The sequence below is a fragment of the Ictidomys tridecemlineatus genome, chromosome 2 (genome assembly GCF_052094955.1).
Source record: "Ictidomys tridecemlineatus isolate mIctTri1 chromosome 2, mIctTri1.hap1, whole genome shotgun sequence".
NCBI lineage: Eukaryota > Metazoa > Chordata > Mammalia > Rodentia > Sciuridae > Ictidomys > Ictidomys tridecemlineatus.
The window spans coordinates 210,425,552-210,448,562 of record NC_135478.1 but is presented as its reverse complement, the minus strand read 5'-3'; the positions used below and the strand labels follow the sequence as shown (position 1 = coordinate 210,448,562).

The window sequence follows — 23,011 nt, the reverse complement described above, 5'->3', positions numbered from 1 at the left end:
TACAGTAGCCCCTCCCCTTCATCAGCAGTTTTGCTTTCTGTGGTTTCAGTTACCCGTTGTCAACTGTAGTCCTAAAGTACTAAATGGAAAATTCCAGAAAGGGACAATTCAAATGTTTAAAATCATGTGCCATTGAGATGATCACACCCACTCTGTACACATTAGCTACTCCGTAGCTATCTCAGTCATCAGACCAACTGCCATGGTATGCTCATGTCCAGGTAACCTCTGCAACAGGTCTAATGCCATGTCACACCCTATGTTTCTACCTCACTTTACCTCATCCTGTAAGCACTGTATCATCTAACGTTATCACTAGAAAGGTGAGCATACTACAATGAGGTATTTTGAGAGAGAATGACCACATTACCGTAAATTTTATCACTGTATATTGTTAAATTTTTTTCTATTTTATTAATTATTGTTCATCTCTTACAGTGCCTAATTTATAAATTAAACTTCATCATAAATATTTATATGAAGGAAAAAAACATAATATATGTTTGGTTTGTTACTCTTCATGGTTTCAGGCATCCACTGGGGGTCTTGGTATCCCCCCAGATAAGATGATATTACTGTAAATATAGAAGTTCCCCAGCTTATAATGGTTTAGAACCAATAGACAATGTTGCAAAAGTAATATGCATTCAGTGGAAACCATTCTTCAAATTTCAAATTTTGGTTTTTTCCTGTTCTACCTTTCAAAGATAGGACAATACTCTGTTTTGATGCTGGGCAGTGACAGTCAACCATAGCTCCCATCAGCCACCCAACCAGCAGGGTAACAACTGATACTCCACAGTGCATTACGTTACTAGGCTATATTGTTCAGTAGGTTAGGTGTATTAAGTGCATTTTTAAGATGATATTTTCAACTTACAATGGATTTACTGTGATACAACATCATAAGTCAAGGAACATCTGCATTAAGAATGAGGCTATTTACATACTAAAAGAAAGTCTGGAAATGTTTATTTATAATCTAAGAATAGAGAAGACCTAAGTTTAACACGTAATCCACAAGCTATAATTATAATAAAATAGAGCCTCATAAAAATAAAGCTAATATCAACATGGTCAGAAACATCACGAAGACAAAATGAACTATGGAAAAGTTGGGAAATAAATCCTAAAGAACTGATTTCCTAAATATATAAAGAGATTTTGCAATTAAATAAAAGACATAGTAGAAAATAGACAATTTATTGAAAAAGAAAGAAACATTACCTGAAGTTTATAAATTTTAAGACATCAAACATCAAAAAAAAATTAAAGGTAATGGAATAGTAAAGCATACTGTACCCATACTTTGCTTCATTATCATTTTCATGGCTGGTTTATCTATATCTTTACCTGCTCACAATCCCACTTATAATATATGTTTGGTTTGTTACTCTTCATGGTTTCAGGCATCCACTTGGGTTCTTGGCATCCCCCCAGTTGCCTTACTTTATTATAGATATAAACCAGATATTGCAACAAAATTTTTCTAAACAAATGAAAATTTAACTTACTCAGAAGAAAAATAAAATCTAAACCACACTGAAAATATCATTTTTTACCTTTCAGATTGGCAAAGATAAAAACATTTGATAATACAATATGTTATCAGAGGAATATAGGGGCACTTAAACATTACCCACGATGTGAAAAACCGCTATCATCTCTTAAAAAAAAAAAAGCATACTTGGCAGTACTCATCAAAATTTAATCAACCATAGAGGTCAGCAAACACTGTGAAAATGGCATATGGAAATGCTGGCCACTCTCCTCACATCTTACATGTCAATGCCATATTAACTGCCCAAGAAGAAGAATAAATGGTAGGTGCTATCAAACAAATGGTACCCGACAACTGCAACTATTATACAACAATAATAAAAAGTTGTCTTACTTTATTATCAAAATAATAAAAGCTACTTCCTAACACCCAACTACCCACATTAGATAGTATACCCAGAGTTATGTGTTTTCATGGCATGTGAAACACAGGCTATTTCCTAACACCCTCATACGCACACTAGATAGCAAACCCAGAGTTATATGCTTGTATGGCACACTTTGTGGTCTATAGCTCTTATCATAATTTGTAACATTTATCTGAACATTCTCTAAGTAATGCTTTTCTTTAAATTCCGTGAGGATAGGAACCATGTTTGATCTGTTTGGACTTTAGTCCAGTGTCTGGTCCCTGTCAGACACTTGCTATGTGCAAAATTCATTTTTTCATTCAACAAATACTGTTATAGGTCAGTGGACACTGTGTTAGGTTGTGCAGGTATGGGGCTGAACAAGGTAGACTAGCTCTCTTTTCCTTTCTAGGTTCAGTTGAAAAACTAACCACACACACATACACATACACACACACACACACACACATTAATTATTAAATAATAAAAAAACTTAAATGTCCAGTTGGCCTACAAATAGGTGTTAATTTTCCCATACTAAAATTTACTTTAATGGTGATTTAAACCCCCAGAGGCATTTTCATTTATAATGATTTCTTCTGATTAAAATACCTTGAATATAAATTTAATTTTTAAGTAATAAATGTATTTAAATATATTTTATTATATGAAATATATTTTACATAATAAAATATATTTCAGTATAACTTAATATATATTATAAAATAGGGGAAGGAATAAAACCTATAGCCTTGCTACCCAAACACAAGGATTAAAGTATTTCTTTCCTGTGTTTTCCATAAACTTTCTTCCATGCCACAGGAGCACAAAACAAGTAATTTCTCTGTTTTTCATAGCTGACATTCAATCTTCCTTCTTCATATAGAGGTCAATGGACATTGCAAAAAGATTTGTCTGGCAGCCATGGCTCCAACTCATTCAATTCTTTCCACCACCTTTAAGACCAACAGTTTTACCAAAGTGGAGTGTGCCTTCAGCATCTCCTCATGTAATAATTTGTGTCTGTGTGTTGCTGGAGATTGAACCCAGGGCTTTGCAAATGTTAGGCAAGCACTCTAGAATTGTGCTACATTCTCAGTCCTTTTTATTTTGAGACAGGTCTCACTAAATTGCCCAGACTGGCCTTGAACTTGAAATTCTTCAAAGGAGGTGGGATTACAGGTGCCCGCCACACCCAGCCTCTGCAGTGAAATTGTGCCTTCCCATGTTAAACAGAAAAATAGATGGAGTGGTTAGTTGCCTTACAGATGACAACCATTCTCTTTCCCATATTCTTCTCTCTTCCTATTCTTAACAAGATTTCACCACATCTTTGAGAAAGATTTTCATTCCATCTCTTCCTCGGGCTTTTCTTATTTGCTAAATATTAGTGAACTTCCAGCTTCTTTGCCACACAAAAAAAAAAGATATGAAAATATTCATGTTATAGATTTTTGGAAAGAATCAACAATTAAGCAATAGAAGTTGAAGAAACTGGTTCTGAACTGTTGAGGCTGCAGGCCACATTTGTCATCTCAAGCTGAAGACACCACCTTCCTTTCTGAGAAAACAATGGGTGGCAGATGACTCTGGTAGATTAGCAAAAGCATATATTACCCTAATGTTTACGGAACTACTGATACTAGTAGTTGAATACATTCCTTTAACAGTAGGTAGAGGCTTATAGATACCAACAAATTATGAATGAACAGAAAAGATATGTCTCCTATAAAGAGACAATAGATAGCTTAGGAGATAAAAATAAAGTAAAATCCTAAGTGAGTCATCAAAGTGATTTTTCAAAATATATTTTCAGTTGTAGATGAACACAATTTCTTACTTTAATTTATTTTTTTTTTGATGTGTTGATGAGAATGGAACCCAGTTCCTCATATATGCAATGCAAGCACTCTGCCCCTGAGCCACAATCCCAGCCCCACCAAAGTGATTTTTAAAACTGGCTGAGGAAGTATTCTGGCTCTGTAGGAATTAAAGCAAGACAGAATTCATTATCCTAGTTTTTTCCATATTTCTAGCAAAATAGCACACAACATTAATTCTCTCTACATAAAAACAAATGAAAACAGGCCTGCAATGCCTCACTACCAGAATATATTTAACAAGATGTGGAGGAACAATGAAATTTTTAGGGAAAGTTACAGTACTGGTATCCTCCTTCAGAGAAGCATTTACATACTAATGTTATGGAACAGGCCATTTGCGGGGTGGGAGGGTAAGGGAATATGCATGTTAGGGAGGTATCATGGTTTTTTTTTATGCTGTGCTCCAACTTTCTTTAAGAAAAACAGATTCTTATATCTTGAATAGTAAAACAATGATACAATGATAATACAATAATAATAATACCAAGTGCTGTGATTCTACTTTTCTCTGAAATAAATGCCTCCCTAATGAAGTTCTGCACACACAAAACATCATGCAAGCTTCAAGGGATAATTTGACAATATCCTTTCTAAAATTCCAATCCACTAGAAGCAACAATGCTAATCACTTTCGAATGATTGTGATTAATTCAAAGGAATTAATTCCTGAGGAGTTTTAAAGCATTTAATAGCACACAAGTACCAAAGACTAGCTCAAAATTATCAGTCATTTGGAATCCCAGCCCAAGAGTTTAATCTTTGATCTCCTAACAAAGTGATTCACCCCAAATATTTGCCTTTTCTGTAATTTTTATCTCATAACAAAAAGTTTAGGACTAAAATTTTTAAATGTGTATGTTTTATAAAATGGGATTATGTTACAGATAAGAAGCTGAGGAAAACAGCATGTTCACTTGTTAGTATCCCATATACCCTGCCCACAAAAGCCTTTTAAAATACTGTCAAAAAAAAAAAATGAAACTTAAAGAGAGAGGTGGAAAAAAAATCTTCTGCTGACTCATTCCTCACAGAGAAACATTTAGTATTTCCTGGGGCAGTGAGCTCAATTTCTACTTCTAGTGCTATAATTTCCACTCGTGAATTCTGGAAAGGACTGAGGCAATAGAAGAGGAAGAGGTCAAAACCCTTTGAAAGACAGGATGTTTTTAAGAGTACTGTAATGAGATCTGCAGAAAAGGTATTGATCTGTGCCCTTTTGCTTTATTTCCAGTATATATTATATTAATGATATTTCCCTATGAAAGTTCAGTATATTTGTCCAGGGACTTGCAGCAACAGGGTAAATAACAAACCAGAATTTTAGAGTATTCATTAGTAAGGAGTCAAAAGGTATTCATGGAAACCCAGGAACCAGGCAAAGAAAGAAGAAAAGTTCAATTTAGAATCATATCCTGACTTCTCTGAATCATGACATGAGTGATCAAAAACATGGAAACAAGAAGGCACCAGTCATGAACAAACAGGTGTGTCCACACACACAGGTGTGTAGGCAGTGTGCGTATGGTGCTATTACGCTAAACACCATCCAAATAACCTTGGCTACAGCTAGCAACCCTGTAACACAGATCACAAAGCCAGAATACAAAGTCAGATTTGCTTTCCAAAACCCATGCTCATCAATAATTTGCTGCAAAAAACATTGTATGACTGGAGAGGGTTAGACAATAGTTTTTTCCACCAATCACAGTACTTCTAAATGAAGTTCACAAGGGAATTATTTTTTGAAGAGTTGTAAAGTACAATTAAAATCGATGTTATGTAGATACACAAAAGAATATAAAAAATATAAATAGAGTATCAGTTTTTCCACAAAAGTAAAATGTCTATGGAAGTCTATACTAAATGAGCTATGATTGTTTCTCCTCAAATCTGCTTAACTTCTTTTTAAAATATTTAAAACTACTCAGTACAATGAGTAGAATTTCCCTCACAGCATGTCAATAAGATGATGACCCCTCTACACATTGCCACCTCTCAGGGGCTCACACCATTGAGCAAACAAGAAGACATCCTCTCCTCTGACTGCTATTCTCAGGTGACACTGTCATTTCCACTCACTTTTTCCCTCCATGCCAAGTGCCTGCCTGGTATATGTGGGAGTTTGGGGACAGAAGTAGGGGCAGAAGGTGCTGGGGTTATGGCTCAGTGGTAGAGCACTTGTTAGCATGTGTGAGGCAATGGATTTGATCCTCAGCAGCACATAAAAATAAGTAGAAGGATAGATAAAGTAGAGATGTTGTGTCCATCTACAACTAAAAGAAGGAAGGAAGGAAGGAAGGAAGGAAGGAAGGAAGGAAGGAAGGAAGGAAGGAAGGAAGGAAGGAAGGAAGGAAGGAAGGAAGGAAGGAAGGAAGGGAGGGAGGGAGGAAGGGAGGAAGGAACGAAGGAACGAACAGTAGGGGCAGAAATCCCTTTATAGTGAATCCTTGATTTTCCAGGAAAGCCCCAATTTCATGGATGACACTGGTCTAAAATCCGGTTTGACAAACATGATTGCACAGTGTATGATAGTCAAAGAGTTAAGATCAGAATATAATCGCCACATTTTCTTTAGGAAACAAAAGTTATGAAATCCAAATTCTACTTATTGTTTTACATAATTATAGGAATTCCTGAGACTTGATCTGCCTATTGGCCAATATCACCACATGTTAAAAAAGAAAGTCTGAGGCAACAGAAGACCAAGGACTTTAGAATCAAATGGACTTGTAACTGGACTCTACGACCAGCCTCTTGAGCTATAAACTTAGGCTAATTACTTAGTCTCTGAGACCCAGTTCTCCTAAGTATAAAATATGAATAGTAATAACTAGTTCACAGAATTACAGTGAGAATCAAATGAGATAACATGCGTAAATCACGTTGAAAACTGCTTAGTTCTAGTGCATGTTTAATACCAGCTATGTTCTTTCAATTTCTTTATTCACTCCATGTCTTTGAATATAAACTTTTGTTACATATGTCTGTAGCTTTCATTCAATGTATGTGAATAAGAACAATATGACTTAAAATTCCTCACAGTAAAAAACAGACAGCTAAAATATGTCTAGTCAAGCTGTTTCACCCATGTTTGTATGAGATATAGTATTCTAAGTTTCAGAAGATAACATCAAGATAAGTTACTTATGCTGAACCCTAGAAAATACATGATAAATAAGAGTTATCAAAAACACAAGCGACACCTGCATCTACCTTGGCTGGTTCTCCACAGTGAGGTTCTCTCCCCTCTGATAGCCACTGTCTGCCACCTGGGTGGTAGACCTCTTCACAATTTGCTTTAACTCCTGCTCTAAGCGCTCCTTGATAGCCTTCACCGTCTCTGGTATCTTCTTCAGTTTGGCCAGCCCCTTTATGAGGATACCCATAAAAAGGGTACTGTTCTCCTCTGGATCCAATTCCAAATCCTCCTTGAGATCCTGCAGGTTTATCTCCTTCACTGCAAAATAAACAATAATATTGATAATACTAGTAATAGTTTTACATTATAAAATCCCAAAACAGATGCATAATAAATGAGATTACTCCTTTGATTCCTTCCTTAAAGGAATCAAAGATTGTTGTTGTTGTTGTTGTTGTTGTTGTTGTTGTTGTTGGGGTCTTTTTGTTTGATTGGTTGTTTTTTGTTTGTCTATTTTGGGTACTGGGGATTGAACCCAGAGGCATCTTTTTTAACATATAAACATTTTAACATTTGTTGTTGTTACTTAACCACTGAGCTATATCCCCTACATCCCGAGCCCTTTTCATTTTCTATTTTGAGACAGGATCTCCTCACTTAGTTGCTAAGGGTGGTCTCAAACTTGCAATCCTCCTGTCTCAGCCTCCCAAGTCACTGGGATTACAGGTGTTATACCACCATACCCAGCTCAAAGATTTTTTACAATGAAATGAATTTACATAGTAATTATCCAAGAGTCACAAAATGATATTTATATTCCTCAAATCATACCCAGTAGTTAGTAGCAAGTGGTAGAAGCAACTAAAATTGAGTATGCAGATCTCCACAGGAAGTTGTTCTTAGGTAACTTCTGACATGCATCCATTGATATTGAATAGGCACTGGTTCTTTATAAAATGCCACGTATGCTGTTACAGGACAATTCTAAAAAGCCAGACCCCAACCTGAAGTTCATATTCATTGGTCAGAAGTGATAAGCAGCTGGAGTAAAATATATTACAAATCCATATAAGGGAGCATAAGTTAAGATTGTAACAAATGAAAAAGAAATCTGGAGAAACAAAAGCCAGAAAATATGTACAAGTGAGACAAGATTTCAAAGAAAAAAAAGTAATGAACACATATTGCATAAATACAAAAGAAGACCTCCTATTTTTTCTTTAAAGATTTGCCTGGAATAACATTATCTACTAAACACAGACACTGCTAATAATCCATAGTAATCTTTTGAGAAGTAATATTATAGGTTAAACACACACACACACACACACACACAACTTGACATATGAATTTTGGGGTTTCACACCTAGAAAAAAGAATCACAAGTTACAAATCTCTGGCTTAAAAGTAATTATTTTAATTTATTATGGCAAGAATGAAAGGAACAAAAGCCAAAGTGAGTACAAGTCCAAAGATGAAGGCTAACTGTTAAAAGTTTTCCCCATTAGTCATCCTTCAAAACAAATGGAAGGATTTTACAACAAGTTTACAACCTAAAGGGATGGATGCGCTCTTCTCAGTAGATAGATTCAAGTTCCAATGGACTATAAGCCACTATAAATTGTTCATCACCACTGGAATCTTACTGAAATCTAACCTGGGAAGATTGAAAATATCCCAGTATATGGAGTAAAGGCCACTATACAGAGCCTTTAAAACCTCTACTTTAAACAATATAAAATCCTCTGCCCTCTGTCCTGTCCCTTTTAGGGAACTCCCAATTCATAACATGTTCTTAAGGAGGATTCTAGAAAGACGGCAAAATAAGAAGCACCAAGAATCTCTCTCCTCACCTAGACAACAATTGTACTGACAGAGTCTATCTGATTTAACTACTGTCATATGTCACAAAATGAAGTTTCAGTCAATAACAGATCACATATATGGTAGTAGTTTCATAACACTGCATTGCCTAATGACATCATGGCCATACAGTCTATGATTTTTACCGAAGGACAAAAATCACCAAATGATGCATTTCTCAGAAAGTATCCCCATCCTTAAAAGACTCATGGAACTCTGGAGTCTACTGAAAGCTTGTTGTAACTTCTATGTGAATGCTTGGATGGATGGTAAACCGTAGTTAATGTCAGTCAATTTAAGTTCTTAATACAGTTACAGCTACCCATCCACCCCCACCTCAGATCCCTGGCAGGCAGCTGTTAACATATTTATGGGGCAACTCAGACAAAGCTGGCAGGACATAGGATGGGTCAAAAAGGATCTTATCCTACAAATATTTGGGAATCTATGTTGTTATTGCTGATTTCTTCCTCTGTTCACGGAGGTGCAGACAGAGATGAGCTGCCATTATTGTTGCCCTTCTCCAATTTTTCAAGCCCCTCTTGCTTTGGCTGAAGTGACTTCCAGGGAGTTTCAGGGCCAGAACCTTCCTTCCACTCCTTCATTTTTCTCTCTCTCCTCTTTTGGGTACAAGGCATTAAAGACTAAAATTTTCAAAAACAATTTCATGTACAAAATGTTTGTACATGGCCAAGAAAAGGTATGGGTAAACATTACATTTACTCCCAGGCACATACTTAGGACTGAGATAACCTATAACAACAACAGAGGCAGCAAACCCTAGAAAAGGAGGAGAATCTGATTTCCAGAGTCACCAAATTATCATGAAAAAATTCCCAATTTTAAACAAACAAAAAAAATGGCAAGACATACAAAGAAAGAGGAGAATATGAACCATTCAAAGGAAAAAAAACATATTTATTGAAACTGTCCTTTAAAAAGAACTAATGGGAGATCTACTCAACAAAGACTATAAAATATCTTAAAGATGCTCAAGAACATCCTGTATAAACAAAATGGCAATATCAACAAAGAGATAGGAACCAAATTAAATTCTTAAGCTGAAAAATACAATAATTGGGAAAAAATTCACTAGAGGAATCCAAAGGCAGATGAGAGCAGGCAGAAGAAAGAATCTATAAACTTTAATATAGGGCAATGGACATTATAAATTTTGAGAAATCAAAAAAAATGCAAGAAATGTAAAGAGGTTTTTTGTCTTTTGTCTTTTATTTTATAAATGCACATTTTCTATTAAATTAAGATGCTAATGTACTTAAAAGAATAATCAGTTTATGATTTGGGGCACACAACATAAAGATGTAATTTTATGACATCAAAAATCAAAAGCAGGGATGGGGCTGTAGCTTAGCAGCAGAATGCTTGCCTAGCATGCATGAGGCACTGGGTTTGATCCTCAGCACCACAAAAAAATAAAATAAAATAAAGGCATTCTGTCCATCTACAACTCCAAAAAAAATTTTTTTTAAATCAAAAGCAATTGACTCATAGTGGTTAATAGAGCTAAGATTTTGTACAACTTTTTATATGTTATTGAAGTTTATCTGACATAAATTCAAGTTAGTGATATAACCTCAGAATGTTTAAACACAATGGTAACCTCAAAGAAAATAGCTATAGAATGCACAGAAAGAAAAATGAAAAGGAATTTAAAAGTTTCACTATAAAAATATCAACTAAACACAAAAGAAGAGGGGCAAAAAGAAGCTGTAAGGCATAAAGAAAACAAATGTCAAATGACAACAATAAGTCTGTCCTTATCAGTAATTACTTTAAATGTAAATGGATTAAACTCTTCAACCCAAAGGCAGAGATTAGCAGAATGGATTTTAAAAACTCGTGATTCAACTATGAGCTGTTTACAAAGACACAAAGAAACTAAAAGCAAAGTAATAGAAAAAAGATATTCCATGGAAATAGTAACAAAAAGAGACCAAGACTGTAGTAAAAATATAAAACAAAATGGACTTGAAATTTTAAAAAGATTACAAGAGACAAAGAAGATAATATATTAACAAAAGGCTCACTATAGAAATAAAATATAACAATTATAAACATCATATGCCCAATGAAAGACTATGAAATGAAGACTACACATAAAGAAGAAATGAAAGAAGAAAGGAACTATATAATAATGGAGTTAAATACTCCATGCTCAATGGATAGAAAAACCAGACATATGTAAGGAAATAGAGGACTTTTAAATGACACAATAATCCACAAATTACTAGCAAACTGAAGCAGCAGCAGACTAATAAGGTTATGCACCAAAACCAGAAGGGATTTATTCCTGGAAAGCAAGGATGATTGAACATATGAATAATCAATGTAATACACCACATTCACAGAATTGGTAAGGGTGGAGAGACACTTGATAACCTAAGTTGATCCAGAAAAAGCATATGACATAATTCAACACATTTTCATGATTAAAACAATCAACAAACTAGTAACAAAAGGAAAGTAAATTTTAAAAAATAAAAGCTACATATGAGTAACACTGTGTGTGATCCTAGATGGACAAATTGTGAACACCTACCAAAACTAAATCATGAAGAAATAGAAAATCCAAATAGACTTATAACAAGTAAGGAGATTAAATTGAAGATCTCCTGACAAAAGCCCTGAATCTGATGCTTCATAATGAATTCTACCAAACATTAATAGAAGAACTGAAACCAATCCTTCTCATGCTTTTCAAAAAAAAAAAAAATGAACAGGAAGGAAAACTTCCTAATTCATTCAATGAAATCAGCATTATACTGATACCAAATCCAGTAAAAGATACTATAAGAAAACTACAAACTTACTTCCCTAATACAATTCTTAAATATATATTTGAACACCCATATTCATGGCAGCATTATTCAGTCACAATTGCCAAAATGTGGAAGTAAATTAAGTGCCCATCGACACACAAGACTAGGCTAACCAAAATGTGATACATTCAAACAATAGCATATTGGCTTTAAAAAGGAAGGGACCTAATACATTCTAACATGAATGAATCTTGAAAACACTATGCAAAGTGAAACAAGCCAGTCATAAAATATATAAAACATAAATACTGTATGATTTTACTTACAATGAATTAAGTACTAAGAGTAGACAAATTCTTAGAAACAGAAAGAAGAATGTTGGTTGCCAGAGGTAGCAAAGGGAGTAGCAAAGAGGAAGTTACTGCTTAACAGGTACAGAGTTCCAGTTTTACAAGATGAAAGAGTTATGTAGATGAATAGTGGCAATGGTTCACTATGAATGTAGTTAATATCATTAAGCACACACTTAAAATGGTTACAATGATTAGTTTTACATTGTGTGTATTTTACCATAACAAAAATCATATTTATATATGAGCCAAAGATATTTTAATTAATACAAAATAAAATTACTTGCACAAGTTCATTCTTATGTGAACAAATCCTCTATATTTATCTGTGTTTTATTAGACTCTCTAGATGTCCAAAATTCACAAAGAAAGAGAAGGACATAAAGAATAAGCAGATTCATGTGGCCTTCCTTGCAAGGCAGAGAGCATTTGATGATATGCTACTTAAGTATACTTTTCTAATATTAGTGAAATTAGCAGTAGTAGCAAAAAGCCGCAAACTTTAAGGATGACAATTCTGAAGGCAATTTTTTAAAAAAATTATCAATATTTCCAAATGTGACATTTCAAGAAGAGACATGTGATTTTATTTTACACATGAAGAAGCTAGACACCTTAGGCCACAGAAGTATACTTTCTGGACTAACCAGCAGCACAATGAGGAGAGGAAAGTACTTAGCAAAGGAGCCATTTAAATTCAGAAGCCTGGGGAATGAAACATCTGCTTGCTTCAGGAAGAAAGAAAAGCAATAGAAATTTAGCTGAGACAAAATGTTCTTCAAAATGGAACACATTTGAGTCACAAACATGACACATACAAAGAGCCACCTAAATATCAGCTACCTGCCACAAAGGTGATTGGTGATAAGGTAAATGTGGTTTAAATCAATAAAGCCTGAGATTACATGGCATATAGCTACTTATATGCACACTAATATGATAGATGGCCCATTAAAAAGCAACAAATAAGCAAGGTATGAATAATAAAATTCCACAGCCCCAACTGGTACATTTGTTTAGAATCTTATCTTTCTATTTGTCTCCTGAAATCTCCTAGAGCATAAACATTGAAAAGATCCAATATTAATTAATTTATATTATCTATTTCACTTACATCAGCTGGAAATTAAATGGCAATTTAAAGGGATAATATAATCAACCATGACTAGTCTAATATTCACTAACCCTGTGAGGTCAGATAGAATTACTGGAGCTTTAAAAAAAAAAAAAAAGGCTTTCTACAAAAATAAGTTAACTGAAATTCAACAAAGCCTCACACAATAATTAGAACAAAATGTACAGATTCAGTACAGACTACTGAATCCCAGATCATCCCTTAGTCTTTATTGCTATGGTTTGAAACACTTTAAAATAGAATTACTTCACTTTACTTCACTGTCTTTCCCAATTCTCTTCCTCTTTTTTTTTTTTTTTTTGAGCTGATTTTACCAGGTGGAAATTCCTCAAAGTTAGTTCTGAATCTTACCAAAAAGATAATGCTAAATTTAAAAAAAAAAAAAAAAAAAAAAACTTTGATGTCCTTTGACCAATTCTTTCCACAAAAATCCCACTGGCCACAAGGTTTCTTTTTACTCACACCCCTTTACTATATATTGATCTGATACACAGGTATATATGCCTAAGTGGATGTAAACCACGTTGGGGCTAAGCATGGAATCATGGAAATGGGATTTAACTAATATTCTCTGGGACTCATGATATGATTAACTGGATGATATCTAAGGTCATCTCAAGCACTAAAATTCCATAATTCCATTAATTTTAGTTTAAATCTGTTTACATGACTGATAGCAACTTACATGTATACTTATAGTTCAGAAAACACATTTTTAAAAAGTAAAAGAAATAATCCATTCATGTGGTCAAATATTTTATTTAAAAAGCTACCTTGCCTGACAGTGAGAAACAATCTACACCACTGGTTCATGGTTGCTTGCTTTCTTCAGTATGTCTGCTAAGCCAAGAACAGTAGTAACATGTGTCATGCCTTGTTCATGCATCTCACCAAAGTGCAGAATACAAGGGCCCCAGTAACACACTTGAGCTTTTTATTGAATATGCTATATATGTCATTTATCATTTGTATGTTAACCAAAGTATGAGACAATAGCAAAGCTTTAAGACTCGTAACAGATGTCATTTCTTATATTTCATGTGGTATACCAATTATGCAAAGTTCTTATATTCCTATGACTTCAATCTATATAATCTAAATTATATATTGTATTCAAAAATATTATCCCTATTAACATGATATCTGTCTGCTGGTATTGAACAGATTTCAAAGGAGTCTTTAAAAAATTATCCAGCCTAACTAGACCAAATGGGAAACCTGGCCTCAGAATGCTAACAGTACTCACATGTAGAAAATATCAAGAAGGTTACCACAAGAAAATAATTTGTTTGTGTCTGATCAAAATGGAACTACAAATTCACACTCTTGAGATATCCAATCAGCTTAAAATATACAAAAATATGTGATTAAGAAATTAAATAGTCTGACTCAAAATTGAGAGTAACATTTCTAAGGACAAGAAATACAATGAGAAGTGCTGAGGAGTATGGGTCCAATGGAGCTCTGGACACAGAAGCAGGCAGAGGAAGGCTGGATTTGGCCAGTAAAGGGCCTCTACCTTGCTCCACTGGCCAGGTGAGCCAACAAAAGCCACCATCAATGGCTGCAAGCTCCGACTTGGACTGCAACTCTACTGACCTCACCAAATCCTTATCCTCCATTCTTGTCTCAGTGGAAATTCTTGGTCAACTATATATCTTAAATACTATTTCCTTCACCAGTGAAAAATTACTTCTTACATCTTTTATTCTAATTAATGCACCCACTGGTGCAGATTGAGAGCAATATCTGATGCACTGGTTGCCTCTGGAGTATAGAATCTTGATTAGGGTCTTTCAAATGTTAACTAACTACCCCTGGAGTGTAGATTCCTGATTAAGGTACTTCAAAAATGTTAACTAAGCACCCCTAAGGTGCAGATTAAATTACTTTAAAGAAAACTACAGACAATATAACACCCCACTCCAGAAAAGAGGCTGTCAAAAGCTGTTGTCACCTGCTACTTGGAGCCATGGTTTCTTCAATGGAAGCATTTACAAGGCCTCAGGATAAGACCATGAAGTGACAGATAAAAGGGACAGTTTCAGTTTAGGGATGGAGAGAAACCCCACACTGTAGTGAATTTTGAAAGAACTTAAGAGTGTACACTGGTACTTCCATAGTGAAAGTAAGTTCTGTTAGATCCCAAGCAAACAAAGCCAGCTTATATCTACTGAATCATTTTCCTATTGACGGACGCTTAACTTTCATAACTCACTTAGAGCAAGGAACAGAGGTGTTCAAGGGTTGAGTAGAAGAGGTCTGCTTGAGAAGAGATGACTAAAATGGAATAGGGACACAGGAACAGGGAGAACAAGAATAGATAATAAACTGATTGTTATATTGATAATCACAAAAATGATTAAGCCATAGTCCTTTGTTATTTTTTTTAAGTTTAATAATGCAGGAAGACAGCATAATGTCATGGAAAGAACTAGAACTTGTCATCCTTCAGTTTTAGATATGATTGGCATCTCTACCACTTCCAAGTAGAGTGAGCTCACTCATATCATTTAATCTTGCAGATCTCAATTTTTTCATCTGCAAAGTGGAAATAATAAGACCTGCCTCACAAAGCAACACATATTAAATGAGATAATGTGACATCAAAACTCAAAGGCAAGAAAAATGCTCCCCAATAATGTACTCTGAAAACTTCCGGCTTTGGGAGCTCACAGACTAGGAATTCCCTTTGATGCTAAGGTCCCCATCTTGCAATATTTCCTCCAAAAACAATGTAAAACAGTAAGAAGAATCAACAAAACTACATAAAAACTATGTCACCAAGGTAATTTGAAAGCAGAAATTGCCCAAAATTCAAAATAACTGTAAATAAAAATAAGACAAAACACCTAAGCCCAACAAATGATCTCTCTCATTCTGGCACCGCCCCCTTCTTTGCCACAAGGCTCTGAAGCAGACAAAGTAGAGCATGGAAACCTATGATCAAAAGGATAAGTGATGTTAAGGTTGATCTAAAATCACCATACAATCATCATCATAAAAGACAAAGTCCACCCTGAGTTTCAAAGTACTATAAAAGGATCTAACCAGATCAGAGCACTGACCATAGAGAAAGGACTTAAAAGTAGAAACCATATGAAAAAGCAGGCTTTCTTCTGAAACAGAAATAAGACACAAAGGAAGAGATAAACGCCCTCCAGCTATAGGACAGCTGAGAGAAAGAAGCAACATGGAAAAAAATCAGGATTCTATTCAAAAGAGCCAAAATTCAGAGAACACACAACTTTCTCCCAACACCAAAAAGAACCACAAAAGTATCAAGACTTTGTGATATGGACAGAAGAGGGAGCCAATGAGCCAAAAATCCTGTAAAACACCTAATACCATAAAAATTAACAAAAAATAAAAAATAAATATTGATGAACAGATTCACACAGAGGTATTGTGAAAAGGTCAGAAAACCCAATACATATCAATTAAGGTAAAGTTCCTCCAAAAACTAACCATGAAGCACAGAAACACAGGAAGGCAACATTCCAGATGCAACTGATATATTCAAACAAGAATTTGGTGATATAAAAAAGCCACCTTGAGTCAGAAATTCAAAAGCTAACAACTGACCTGGATAAAAAAAAATAAGAAAAATGATTAAATTCAGAAAATAAATGGAAGAAAAGGACAAAGTTATTTCAGACATGAAGAAAAAGTTATAAAATGCCCAAGAAAACAGACTAACATATATAAAACATATATTTGTATGTATAGATTCCTTTTCTATAATTTTTCCTCATATCTATTGTTTCATATATATATGTGTATGTGTGTGTGTGTGTGTGTGTGTGTGTGTGTGTGTGTGTGTGTGTGTATTTCCTAAAAAGTATTGAGGAAATGTAAGGTAGCAATATAGAGAATAAAGTAGAAATTCAGTGATGAAAAAGATCAAAGAGAAAGTAGCAGAAGTAGAAAATAAAAGTAAAAATAACATTATTAGAGAAAGAAGAAAAACAGTGAGCCAGAAGACATAAAATTATAAATCAAGAAATTTTGCCATGAAAAAAAAATACACACACACAAAATGAAAAAGTCCACTGAGTATCTGGGAAAGGTAATCCAAATAATCAACACCGAAATATGTTAGGTAAAGCTATTATATTTCTAAGATTAAAAAAAAATCTTCACCCAAGCACAGTAGCATGTAACTGTACTCCTAGCTACTCAGATTCTTGAGAGACTGAGGCAGGAGAATGGCTTGAGCCCAAGATTTTGACTCTGCCAACCTGGGCAACATAGTGAAACCCTAGCTTTAATACACACACACACACACACACACACACACACACACACACACACACACCCCAAAAATAATAATAATAAATAACAACAAAACTTCATAGTCTATAGACAAAAAGTCACAATAAGGGAAAAAAACATTAGAATTATTAGAATTTTCATAAAAACATACAAAGGAAGATAACAATGAAGAGCATTTCTATACCAAATAAAAAAGAAAACTCAATGAATGAAAGTACAAGCCAAGGAATTAATACCACTGGAAGTTGTCCTTTAACTAACAAGACTACGGAAAATAACAGCTTTCAATTGAAATGATGAGCCCTTCTCAGTTGATGAGCTTCATCCAGCCAAGAACTGAGAGGGAAAACTTCAACAAAAGTGCTTGTCATGAGCATTTTAATATTTCAATATAGATTTAAGACAAACGCAAAAATGAAGATGAGGATAGAGGACAATAAAAGTAATAGGTTGTGAAAAACTAAAAATTATGCAAAAGATCAGAAGACAGAGAATGAGGCAGGTAAAATAAAGTTACTGTTTATCTAGGAAAATAGATGGGAATTAAAGGATACCAATAAAAATGAATACATCAAAAATTAAGTTAAATAGAAAAAAAGAAGATATTGAGAACATTTTTTTAAAGGTATTAATTTCAGGACAATCCCTAATACAAAAGCATCCTAGCATGTGTGAGACCTGGGTTTGATTCTCAGCACCACAAACAAATAAATAAAATAAAGGTCTATCAACAACTAAAAATATATGAATAAAAAAGAAATTTCTTAAAAAAGAAATATACAGGAAGGTCACTCTCACCTTCCCCACTGTTCTTCAGCACTGAAGCAGCCATAAATCCCAGGAAGGTCACTCTCTGACCTCCCTCAGTTCTCCCCTAAACGACCTCAAGCAACAAGTCATGTACACAGGAACACCAAAAAGAATATGAACTAATAAGCCTTGCTAAACTCCCCCTACACTATTATCTGAGATCATGCTGTTGTGTCCTCCAAACATGTTTTTGTATGGATGTCTACAAAAATGGAGATTTCTCCATTTCTTTGAGTCTTCATTTCTGAAAGCATCTGTGAAACAAAAGACTTACATTAAGTAAATTTGTTATGCTTTTCTCTTCTAAATCTCTTTTGCAATAGAAGCCTTAGCCATGAACCTTCTGCCCTACGACACCAAAAGATGTGCAAAATTAAAAAGTAAAAAATACAAACTCAAAGAGACATAACCAGTGTAATATAATACATATTTTTATAAAAGAGGATAGCAGTAGTTGACAAAATATATCATCATATTCCTACTTATCAAGGGATTCAATTCAATATTGAAAGAAAAAGGATTTTAATTTTGGCCCAAATGCAAAGTAAAACTATTTGCTGTACATATATCCCCCAAATTTAGAAAGGCTAGATTATAGCATGAACAAAGGTATGCCAATCAAAAGCATTAAACATGACCAAGAAGAATTTGAATACATAAGCAACAATGCACAATGAAGGTACACTTCTGACTACCTGCCAAATCACCTTTAAAAAGCAAAAACTACAGGAGACAAAAGAAAAATGAGGGAAAAAACTCACTATTAATAGGAAACTTCAGTCCATCACAAAAATTAGGAAAGGAGATAGAAGACCTGGGTGATGTCATTGAATGAGGAAGATCTGAAGGATACAGACCAAACCCTACACCTGAAAAATGTAAATCTACCTGCTGTCAAGTATCCATAGAAGATTTAATTTTTTTAAAAAAAAAAAAAAAGGATCTTACATTGTCACAAAGAAAGCTCTAACAAATTCCACAAAGTAGGAAGAAACACACACTATTCTTCAATTACACTCAAGTTAAACTAGAAGGTATTAAAGAAAACAAAGCAAACAAATACAAAATGCCATTCATTTTTTGTTGTTCTACCTGCTTCATTTCTTTGTTTAATTTGTGCATAATATTAATTATGCAGAACAGTGGCCTTCAATGTGGTATATTGGTACATGCGTGAAAACATATTTTGTTCAATTTCACTCCCCAATAGCTTCCCAACCTACCCTCCTCCCCCCCATCCCTTTCTTCTGCCTTACTCATCTCCCTTTTAATTTCATGGAGTCCCTGTTGTTGCCTTCTAGCTTCACATATGAAAAAAACATGATTTTTTTTCAGAGTCTGACTTATTTTGTTCAACATCATGGCCTTCAGTTCCATGTTTTCCTGAAAATTATATACTTTTGTTCTTGTTTATGGCTGAATAAAACTCCAGGGTGTATATGTATCACATTTTCTTTATCCCTTTATCTGCTGACAGACACCAAGGCTGATTCTGAAACTTGAAAATGATACTCATTTATATAAGTTTAAACTTTCTGTACTATAAACATTTGGATAAAAGGGGAAAGACAAATTGAATTAAGATAATTTTTAAATGATAATCAAAATCCTACATATTAATGTCTATGGACCATTTAAACCAGTGGTCAGACAAAATTTGCATCACATAACACTTTTCAGTAAAATGAAAGAATTAAATACCTGACTTAAATTTCTAGCTCATACAAAGTCAAAAAAAAAAAAGACTATATCACAAAATAAACCAAAAGAAATCACAAACAAGGAAATAATAAAGACAAGAGTAGAAATTAACAAGATAGAAAAAATAGAATAACAGTAAAATTAATCAATAAATTCTGTAGTATTTCTTGAAAAAAATATATAACGGACTGAGAGCAATTTTGATGAAGAAAAAAAGGAAGAATAACACAAACTTAAAATATAGGAAGTGGGAGAAAAAAATAAATAAATTTAAAAACCAGAAGAAAATATTCTGTAGACATATACATAAATAAAATGTTTAAAGTAGATGAGATGAATAGTTTCATAGGAAAAATACAGATTGTAAATAAGATCCCATTGGGATAAAATACTTTAAAAATTTTGTAAAGAAGATACAGACAAAATTGTAGGAAAAAAATTAAAATGTAAATCAGTACATTGTTTCATAACAGAATTTCTAAACCTTCAAATACCACATAGTTCCAAAGCTCCACAAATTATTCCAAAAACAATTTCAAACTTACAAATTTCTTCCATGAATCTAATTATGGTATTGAAATAAAAACCTAGTAAGGTTAAACTATACAATTTCACTCATATGAAAATATCCACTAAGGTTTAAATCATACAATATGCCTCACCTGATACCACACCTGAACATCAGTGGTGCAAAAATCCTGAATAAAATATTTGCAAACATTTACTCTTGAAAGTTACTGATTTATTAGACTGCTTCATAGATCAAAAGTACTGTCAGCACCCTCTCTCTGTGACAACAATAATACAGGCTGAATAGGAGAGGGTGACCACAGCTACCATATCGGTGCAGGGAGAGATAATGGGGAACAGATCTAAAGACCCAGGGATGATCTGAAGGTCCAACAGATAGTCACATGCCTCCTTCTTTTGAATCACAGCACAAAAGACAAGGAAAGGACAAACTGAAGTTCTTCATTTTTACCAGCCTCCTTTCTATCCCCCAGGGCTTGTAATAGAGACTAAACCCTTTGCTTTGCTTTCAGTTTGGTAGGTTACATCACACATGGAATCACAAAAAATTAAATAACAAAATAAAATTTAAAATTAGCAACCAAAAAATAGCAAACAATTAAATACTACAATGAGAGAATAATATACCATAATCAAGAGTGATTTATTCTAAGAATTCAAATTGGTTCACTATTTGGAAATACAGAAATACAGCATATTAAAGATTTAAAGATAAAGAATAGACATAATGGTAATTCACACACACACAAAAAAAAATACACACACACACACACTTTAAACATTGAGAAATGCAAATTAAACAACAACGTGATATCATTGCACCTATCGGATTAGGAAAACATCTAGAAGTATGGCAACAGTATTAAAGTACGGCAAGACTGTGGGGGAACAGGCATTGGCACACATTTAGTAATGGGGATACAACTAGCATTATTCTAGAGAAGAATTTGGCAAAACCTAATAAAAGCGCAGTTGGGTGGGGACCCTTACTTTATATCACACATAACCTAAACATAAGGTCTCCAACTATAAAACTCTTTTAAAAATATAAATAAAATCTCAGAAAATTGGATTTGAGAAACATTTCCAGGATATAACACTAAAATACAAAAGAAAAAAACAGACAAACTGAGCTACATCAAAATTTAAAACTTCTGTGCATCAACAGATACCATTAACAGAGTGAAAAGGCAACCTATGAAATGGGGAAAATAATTGAAAGTCAATCTAAATAGGAGATAATATTCAGGATAATGAACTTCTACAACCCAACAATAAAAAAACAATAACCCCCAATTTAAAAAAAAAAAAAAAAAAGGAAAAGGGTGTAAGTAGACATTCTCCAATGTCTCCAAATGGCCATAAGCACAGGAAAAGATGTTTGACTTCACTAGTCATTATGGAAAGAAAAACTAAAAACACATCAAACATAATGTCATTAGGATGACTACTATCAAAATAACAACAAAACAAAAAGTGAGAAGTGTGGAGAAAATGGAACCCTTGTACACTGTTGGTAATGATGTAAACATGGTATAGTTGCAATGAAAACATTACTGTCGTTCCTCAAAACTTAAAAATAAAATTACCATATGACCCAAAAATTCTTCTTCTAAGTGCGTATTCAAAAGAACCCAAAGCAGAATTTCAAGGAAATATTTGCACACCCATGTTCAAACCAGTACTATTACATTAGCCAAAAAGTAGAACCAATCCAAGTGTCCATCAAAAGATGAATAGACAAACAGAAGGTATATACATGAAATGGAATATAATACAGCCTTGAAAAGAAAATTCTGGTATGTGCTACAACATGAATCGATATTAAAAACTATATATAAGTGAAATTATTCACAAAAGATAAATAATATATGATTCCACTTAACAGTTATTGAGAGTTGCCAAAATAATAGAAACAGAAGGTACAATGTTAGTTGTCACGAGTACAGGATAGAAGGAAAGGAAGGGTTGTTTAATGAACATAGATTTTCAACTTTGCAAGATGAAAAAGTTCTGGAGATTAGCTGCACAACAATGTAAATGCACTTAACACTACTGAACTGTACTCTTAAAAATGGTTATGATAGCGCAGGGCACAGAGGGGCACACCTATGATCCCAGCTACTTGGGAGGCTAACGAGGGAGGATCGCAAGTTCAAGGACAACTTTGGTAATAGAGTGAGACCCCATCTCAAAGTAAAAAAGAAAAGGGGATGTTGCTCAGTGGGAGAGCACCCCAGGATTATATACCCAGTACCACCAAAAAAAAAAGGGAGGGGGAGAAAAAAGAAATGATCATGATGGTAAATTTTATGTTATGACTTTTTTATCACAAGAAAACCATTTTTTAAAGCTTAAAAAAAACCTACATATTGGCTTAACTTGTGAAATTTAAGTCTAACGATACACTTCCAACAATATGAAAACACATAATGAACTTTTTCATTGCATCATTGCTTAGTAGACTCGATATGGATAAAAGATAAGGATGAAGAAGGGATGCTTATCTGAACAGTTTTTGTATATGTGTGATGCTTAGGACATTATAATGTCTCATATGTCTCCCAAAATAAAATATTAAAATCAGCCAGGTTCTAGATGAACCCAAATGAAATAAAAAGCAGAAAAAACAAG

At 34.0% G+C, this 23,011-nt stretch overlaps 1 protein-coding gene across 2 annotated transcripts in view; it reads right to left on the bottom strand.

Annotated features, from left to right (window-relative positions):
• The window catches only part of Exoc4 (exocyst complex component 4), a 782,658-nt gene that overhangs the window by 675,469 nt on the left and 84,178 nt on the right, over window positions 1–23,011 (bottom strand). For both annotated transcript variants that reach the window (XM_078040565.1, XM_078040566.1), the window contains exon 6: window positions 7,007–7,250. In XM_078040565.1, coding sequence (XP_077896691.1) covers window positions 7,007–7,250 — 244 coding nt within the window. The remainder of the gene's footprint in view (window positions 1–7,006; window positions 7,251–23,011) is intronic.